Source organism: Physcomitrium patens, chromosome 17, assembly GCF_059467195.1.
Source record: "Physcomitrium patens ecotype Gransden chromosome 17, ASM5946719v1, whole genome shotgun sequence".
Lineage (NCBI taxonomy): Eukaryota > Viridiplantae > Streptophyta > Bryopsida > Funariales > Funariaceae > Physcomitrium > Physcomitrium patens.
This window is the reverse complement of record NC_143426.1, coordinates 6,401,022-6,409,633: the sequence shown is the minus strand read 5'-3', so window position 1 is coordinate 6,409,633 and position 8,612 is coordinate 6,401,022. Positions and strand designations below refer to the sequence as shown.

General features: G+C 37.5%; 1 protein-coding gene across 2 annotated transcripts; it reads right to left on the bottom strand.

The window, feature by feature from the left end:
• Positions 1 to 2,450: 2,450 nt before the first annotated feature.
• Positions 2,451 to 7,213, bottom strand: LOC112294210 (uncharacterized). 2 transcript variants are annotated; one of them, XM_024544460.3, is made up of 6 exons: positions 6,082 to 7,213; positions 5,276 to 5,560; positions 4,833 to 5,059; positions 4,500 to 4,638; positions 3,856 to 4,262; positions 2,451 to 3,488 (listed from the first exon to the last, which is right to left on the bottom strand). In XM_024544460.3, the coding sequence occupies exons 1-6, from the start codon at positions 6,457 to 6,459 to the stop codon at positions 3,410 to 3,412; spliced, it is 1,515 nt and encodes a 504-aa protein (XP_024400228.1). In that variant the 5' UTR covers positions 6,460 to 7,213; the 3' UTR covers positions 2,451 to 3,409. The 2 variants fall into 2 exon arrangements, with proteins under 2 accessions (XP_024400228.1, XP_024400227.1); XM_024544459.3 differs by having other exon boundaries at positions 2,819 to 3,488; positions 3,856 to 4,265; positions 6,082 to 7,037.
• Between the last annotated feature and the right edge of the window lie 1,399 nt (positions 7,214 to 8,612).

Here is an 8,612-nt window from a genome sequence, read left to right as displayed (position 1 = left end):
AAGTAATCCAAAAGTGAATAATAAGGGACATGAAGCATAAGATAAAAGAAAAGAAAAAAAAAAAAAAAAAAAAAAAAAAAACTCAGGATGAGAATTAGGAGTCGACAATATAATTCTTGAATTTTCCTTGTATTACTCAATTGAATTAGCAATAATGTGATTCAATAATAGATTTTATAAAAACTATCATATTCACCTCACATAAATATGAAAAAGTAGCAAATTTAGTGACACTTCTAATACAAGGCTCTACAAGCAAAAAAAGATTATCAAAGAAAAGAGAAAAAAAAGAGTTAAAAATAAAAGCAAGTAAAGCGAAAAAAATAAAAAAATAAAAAAAATAAAAAACTAATATATGAAGCACGGTAGAGTAAATAGTGTAGATTCGACAATAGAAGCTACAAGCCACAGAGAAGGCCATTCTCTAAGTATATTGAAATGCTGAAAAAGAAACAAAAGTATACAAAGAAATTACCTACTTGAGAGGTTACTCTAGCTCAAAATATAAAAGCAATCAAGCAAAAAAAAATTGTGGTGGAGAGGTACAAAATTTGCACAATGAGGACAATAGAAAGTGTACATGGATGCCAAACAATGTTGTTAAGATATACACCATCTAACCAAGTATGTGTCAAAGAACTAAGCTACGACTAATTCTAATTTTTGACTTCAATACTGCTATTTGGACCATCAATAGAAGTAGCAAAGAGAAGGAGGGTGTTTTGATGGCTTGAATCATTTAATAGTTAAATTGTAGGCATTGATGTATATTTTGCCCATCTTAAGTATACAATTTGGTTGTTATTAGTGGTTTGTTGTTTTAATTGATATACTTATTACATCTTATATTTTTTTAAATTAAATTTATTATATTATTTACTTATTCATTTATTTGAGAAAATAAATTTTAGATTTTTTATAAACTTCAAATAATATTAGAGTTTTATAAGAATAGAGCATGATATTTGTTTATATCAATTTATAAATTTATTTATAATAAATATAATTAATAATTATATTAAATTATATAATAATGAAAATATTTATTTTATAAAAAAGATTTTACTACTAAATTATATTATCTATTTTGAAATATTTATAAATTTTATCTATATTTATAAAATATTAAAAATTAAAATTTTAAACATTATATAAAAGATACTCAATACATATACTAAGTAAAAAAAAGTGAAGAGACTTAAATGAAGACTAAATTATAAGACATGCTTTCACAAGACTAAAGATGACCTTAATCTTACAATACGTATATTATTTTAATGAAAAGCTATATAAAAATTTCTTAAAGACTACATTTCTTAAGGACTACGTGTTCAAGTTGTAAGGTGCTTCATTTGAAGCTCTTTGATCAAAAGAATATATATATATATATATATAAGAGAAGTTTTTGTAGATACATGATACATCTTAAAATACTAAAAAAATCAACTTATGTTTACACAACTTTTACAATGTTTCACAAAAAAAACATTATGAATCTAACTTATTTCTCTTTAATTTTTTTATTTGTTCTAGTACTATATGTGTTTGTAATACTAAAAATTCCCAATAATACAACTAATTAATTTATTAAATCTTAGAAGTTTAGATTTAAATAGGTATATGCTGCAATTTTCTATACTTTTCTATGCCAATATGTCACAAGTTTTATGCACCATGACAAAATTCTACTTGTCTTTTTAATGCAATAGATTTTTTTGAAAAAAATATCTTTACACGATATTATATATATATATATATATATATATCAATATCAAATGATAAAATTTAACAAACACTAAGTAAATGTGCTAAAATATGCAAGAATTTAGAAGCTAAACAAAAACATAGATTCTAAAGAAGGTTTGAAAAGATCTAGACAACCTCAAATTTGCCTAAAGCAATGTAATTCCAAAAGGGTACAGATAAAAACGAACCATAGTTGTGAGTTAGAATGAAAAAAATGCTTTCATTCTTTTTTCTGTTTCACTTTGAAAACATATTATTATTTCTCTAGCAAAGATGTTATGCATAAAACACCTCGCAGCAATCTACACACTTAACCCTAAACTGAAACATTTATACAGGATAGAATTGCTGACTGTCATGCTCAAGCTGCAGCATTATTTATCCCTTCATGCATGCATGCATGCACTTCACGAACATGCCGGTCAGTCGAGGATTGGCGACCTGTCAAGTACAGCTACTCAACATTCGAAAGGTACAGCCAAGCGAATGAGGACCGAGGAAAAATATGCATGACGTATGGTCTAATAAAGTTGGAGCACATGTGACGGCTGAATAAGGGGAGGTCTATTCACTGTCACTGAATCTATTTGAAAGACAGGACAAACAGCCTGGAACTCATGCAAATAATTGCAAATAGTCAAGAATTTAAACCAACGCTCTAAGGAACTCGTCATGAAGACGCAGCAACTCATCTGCAGGATACGTGATGGAAATAGGACAAATTTTATAACGCATCCCCACTATTATCCATATTCAGGTAAGAGCTCTCAGAGTTTACTGTCCAGGTAAAGAGTAGAAGTAGCGTACGTACATTAACCTGATACGCTCAACCAAGACAACATTCGAGAGCTTGCACCAGAGTAACACTGTCTGTAATATACCAGTCCAAAAGTTCATGACAGTGAAGATCTTCAAAAGCGCCGCTAATAGTCATGCAACGCTGACGCCGAACTTCGAAGTTGCTTCTCTCTTGCGTTCTTAATATCAAATGAATCTCTGAACAAAAAACGATTCACATGGCAAGAGGGCGAAACCTTTTGTCACTATTAGGCTTTCAATATCTCTTGGGAGCTCGACTCAATAGTGCATTTGTATTTACCGACCGTGCTTCTGTATGAAACACATTGTAACACCTATTCTTCAGCCCCAGGCAAAATTCGTCTATTTCCCTCTTTCTATCACGGGTTTTGAATTGTCACGTCCTTCAAAGTACAATTTTGTGAAAGTACAATTTTACTTTCAAATAGATTCAGTGACAGTGAATAGACTTCTAACACAACCACCTAAACTACGACTTATCTTGAAAGTATGGTAATTTCTTCACACTGGCTATGGACTGAACGTTACGTGGACACAAATGCACTAGAACTTTAATCTACGTGTATGATGTCGAAGAGTAGCACCTTGTGTTGCAGCAACCTTTTCAGCAAACTAAGTCCAGTGTTAGAGTCTAGAATTTTTTAAATAAAAATAAAAAATAGAAACAGAATACAAACATAATCATTTGGAAAAACCAGATTAGATTTCAGTATGTATCCTTGCTTGATCCGCAGTGAGCGTGCAGTTTCCGAGGCAAGTCAACCTCGACTCCACCCGCAAGCATGGAACTGGCTGGGCGTCAAATCCGAATCCAGGCGATAGCTCACGGTCAGGCTCTTTGAAGTTATAGATATTGTTTATGAATTCTCCCCCGGTTCTCATCCCACCAGAGTTTTGCTTGCTTCTCTGTAAATTTTTCACGGCTGCACCATCCAATCCACCGTGGAAAATCACAACATAAACCTTCCAAAAAACTAAAAACTATTCATAGGTGATGTGAATATGACAGACATTACGGTCAGTACATTAACTATTGACAATTTCAGATTTGAAAAGCTACATATTTAGTACAATATACGGTTATCATGGACAACCCAAAGAGAATATTTCTAGCAGTGCTGCAATAATTAGACAGAAAATCCACGTAAAAAGCTCGAACCTCATACTAGATTTACTTGAAAGTAATATTACTTAGGTTACTCGGATATTTGCAACAAAATTCCAATTTTATTTTTCTTGAATTTTCTATCATGGACTTCCTATAAAATAGACTTCAATATATCCCATTACCTGAACCTGACACGCTTCAACTCTCTCCCACCGCCGGCCAAATTCTTCAATGTTAAATATACACCAGGAACGTCTTCTTCAACCCAAGTAGTTTCTTCTCCGTCGAAAGTTCTGTCACTGCCTGCCTCACTCCCAGCAACGGTGTCTGTTTCGGTTGCTCTTTCGGTACAAGTTACAGATTCAGAGTGCTCGCTAACCGCATCCCTCATAGACTCTTTCATTGCTTCTCGAATCGAGGCTTCCCTCATTGCAGCCTCCCTGATTGAGGCTTCCCTGCTTGATGTGTCCCTCAAAGATGCTCCACGGGATATCCCAGAACCATAGCCAGCCGGAGAATTCCACATTGAAGCTCCCCGTGACCCCTGTGGACTATAGGCCGGGGTTGCATACCCTGAAACCCCTGATACCTGCTGAAGAATATACATATTTGTACATTTTAAACCATGCACACAGACACTGTCTGGGTTGTCTAGCTTAGACGAGCCTTCGTTCTAAAAATGCACATGAATAAGTTTCCCAGCTTCAAACCCAGCTTATCCCAATCAGATGCAACCATTGCCTACTGACTTCTGCATTACTTCTGTTGAACCTGGTAGAAGAGATTCCTTACAATCTAACTTGTTCCAACGATTAAGGAACAGTACCTCTTCTTCTGAATTTGAAGTGACTTGATGAACATTTGCTGTCGTTCTTTCGAAAGCAGGCACGTTGTAGGTTGCGCGGACACGATTTCCATTCTCCGCCCACCACGATTCAGCTTCTTTCTTACTAAAAATATCTCGACTGCAAAGAAGAAAATCAGATAACTAGTATGTTAATTAATCATCACAACATATTCAAAACGGTCATCAAACTTAGTCTAGCCTGTCTTCATTCGTAACCATTCACACATTCGCAACGAGAAAGGATAACTCAATTACATGGTTAATAATCATATTTACAGCCAAACTTCCACACAAATAGAGTATTTTTGGTACCAAAATCGAATTCGTTTCAGTGCGTTGCAACCGTTGGACAGAGTCACGAATGTAATGAATACTCCAAGCTCTACTTGTGAAAACCATTCTGTGCCAGGAACACCCGGCCCCGTCGGAACTAGACGATTCGAAATTCGAGGCTCCTCAGGAATCTTCTCAGCAGTACCATTCACAATACGGAATGTTGGACAGTTCGGGCTTTCATTTGCTACGCTGGAAGGGATGCTCTGCAAACAATGGTATCACATGAGACGTCGCCAAGGCATCACCAAGTATCGCACTTGATTGAAAGCAACTGACGCTAGAATGATAGCAAGTTTAATGAAAATTGCAAAAACCTAATCATCGAACGTCACATTCCACTGATTGAACACCAGCTTGGCCTGGAAAAATCATACACAAAGTGTTTCCAAAGGTACTTCTGAAAGAAAATGGATTCGTACATTGATTTTGTGTTCCGGGGAGACCACTTGAGATGACCGCGCGGACTCTGGATCATCTCCATTATTACTTCCGGGTTTACTCTTGAGGTTTTCATGGTCATCTTTCAACGCATTAGGACTTCGAGGTTGAGCCACTGGTAGCAATGAATCGACAGCACTATAATTTCCCACCAAAGACTCTGGGTGGACAGCATGCGCAGCGTCTTGATCAGAAACAGAAGTTGAACAAGGCTTGCATGATGGTGTACAAGCTCCTGCTGTCAACTTAGCCGCCATTCCCTTAAACTGCAACACAGATCAGTGCCAATACAGGAAATAATCATAAAAAAAGAACATGAAAAATGAAAAATGAATAACAAAACACCAGACCCATTCGCTCGAAAACTGACATTCAGATTCAGATTTGAGATAGATCGAGGAACGTTTTGTTCTGGCTATTCTTGGGAAAAGGTTGCAGCTGGCTAACTCCCGAGTTCTTAAAGTTCTGACTTACTGTCATGTTATCAGCATATTCGGAAGATATCTCATCGAAACTAACGTTTTTTCCAAGTTAATATACTAGTAAGCTATCTCCACATCGCAGTACACAAAATTGAAGTTACAGGAAAGATCACGGAATCTGGCTAAACAATCACCTATCGCAGATTCGCACAAAGGCTGCCAAACCCATACAGAAGTGTCTCAGCAGAACAATGACGCAACCTTTTAAAATTCTTCTATGTTGAATCTACAGAAAGTCCCGTCACACAATGTAACCGCATTACAATAGACAGTGTAACCGCATTTTTTGAGCAGAGAAAACCTACATCAGAGGATCGTAATGGTGCCATTGAGCATTGTAGCGCTGCAAAAAAACTTTTCCAGCCTTTTCCAATAGGTCTCCCGGACGCGACATCTTCCTGTCTCTCAGCCAAAGAACTTCCATCAAGTGGCTTAGCTTTGGGCGGACTTGCATCAGTTGGACCTGCTTGGGGTGAACTTGCTTGCGGTGTAGGCATGCATTGGTTTCCTTGGCTTTTAAAAGACCAAGACGGATGAATCAGGGTCTGGCAAGTGAACGACTTCATTTTGCGCAAGTCTGATTTGGACTCCGGTTTCGACGACGTCTTCTGTTGCTCATATTTGGCTTCAACGGTCTCTTCCAGAGTCTTCGAACTCATGCAAACCAACATTTTGACAGCCATTGTGCTTGGCAAGGCCTTGGAAAGGATCCTGATATACTTCTGAGGGGATCCGTTTAACTACTACACAGGACCACTTAACAGAACAGAAGGAATTTTTCAAGCGTCTCGCTACAAAGAATTCAAGCTTATGAATGATCTTGTAAAACCATAAGCTCGTTCAAACATTGCATAATCCTGGAGAAAAGAAAAGCTTCATGTTGCAGTAAATGCTCGAAACGTGATACAGAAAGAATGTCCAGTCGAGTGTTTCACTGACGATACCCCACGCGTTCTACTATCTCATTTCAAACGTTGGATAAGTGCGCAAATCCTCAGAAAGTCTATCTTCTTCTCAGCGCAACTTTGACTGATTTTATCAAAAGCTCAACAAGCTTCACCAACACCACTGTGATCCTCAACAGCATTCCCGCAACGCTTCACGTGTCCACAAAACGCGACGCTCTACGACAATCCCAATCCCAGATCATTGCCAGGCACCTTTCGAGCAAGCTTCACCACTTCCCCGCTTGCGCTACCAGATCTATCGTCTTCACGCAATCTCATGATTTACGATGCTGCGCCACGACCACGGCAGCACATGCACTCCCCGCCCTCCCCCCCCCCCCCTACACCAACACCACCGCGAACATTCCATGTCGCAATAAACGTCCCGCCATCGCCATGGCATAACACGAAACAGAATCAACAATTCACGATCGAAAACACTCCCAGAAACTTGCTAAAGCACCTCAAGATTGTAGAATGTCCACAAATGGCTGTCTAGACGGTCGCGAGGACGACGAGGAGGTAGTATCGGGAACTCTTAGGGGACTTTGAGGGGAACACTGTGGCGAGAGGCGGGTTCCCACGTTCTCCGCACTAAACGCCAGAGGCGCGGTAGCACTTACAGGGCCCGTGACGGGATGGCAGCGAATGGGGGTGAGCTAACTTTAAGCCCAGACCGTTATTTTTGTATAGGCGGAGACTGAATCAGACTTGGTCGTTTATAGGGCCATGCTCGTGGTTTGAGGCGGATTTCAAGATGTGGAACTCTCCCACGAGGGGGAAAAGAGGGGGCTCATTTTTAGGGTTTGGGGGGGGAGGGAGGGTTATGGTGCTGCTGTTTTTGTGGTTCCCTTCAATGCCGAAACAATGATTTTCTGGCCCTGCTGCAAATATCCCATTTGATTGCAACGAACCCATCTCTGCACCTACTTGTCATAAATGGCAGTAGCTTTTGTCTTTTAGGGTGTTGAGGTTTGTGGGCTCGCTGTCTCCTTTGGTGCATCTCTTTGAAACACTTGGTCAGAAGTCTCTTGCACTTTGATAAAAACAAGCGTGTCCGTGGTTTGAGCTGAGGAAGCTTTTTCCCAAAGAGGCACACGGGCAGCTCATTTTTTGTTTCTTTGGTGACTTTGTCTTTTCCTGCAAAGACTGAGTTTAGATGTTGTGGTAGAGAGCTGTTAACTGTTGCGTTTCACTAGCTGACGAGAGTTCCATTCTCTGTTCCACGTCAAGTTTACTCAAACAAAACTCAGATCTTACATGATTGAAAGTTTTAACAAATATGATACTAGTTAAGGCTGTTCATTCAATAAAAATAATGTGTGGTGTTAATCATGATGCAATTTATTATCCTTCTGTGCTAAAAGAATTATTACCGAGCCATGCCAAAGACCCAACTTAAATCACCCATTGCAAACCAATAACCAACATGTCATACAATTTTGCAGATTTTGGTGATAGCTTGGAAAATATCAAGGTGGTTTGAAGGACTTAGGAAAATCTAATGACCTTGTGTGTATATCAATTAACAATCAAGTTGTTTTCTTAACTTAATGTTAGATTTTATGCATCAATAATGGATAAGAAAATGATAATCATCATAGCAAACATAAAATTGTAAAGAGTTTTTCATAGTTTTGACAAAGTCTTAAGGATTGGAATAAAAACTAATTAAATTAATAAAAATAAAAAACTTTAATAAGATCTACTTGTATTGTAACTAATAGAAACAACAATATTGCAATAGAGAATTGAAGAATTTATCTCCTATTAAGCACTAGGTAAAAATTTTAATACCACAAATATAAATCATTTGATTTAACACACATATATGTAGTATATAAGATATATTATCAATAACAAGTCTTATTTTTTATTTTAAATAATCT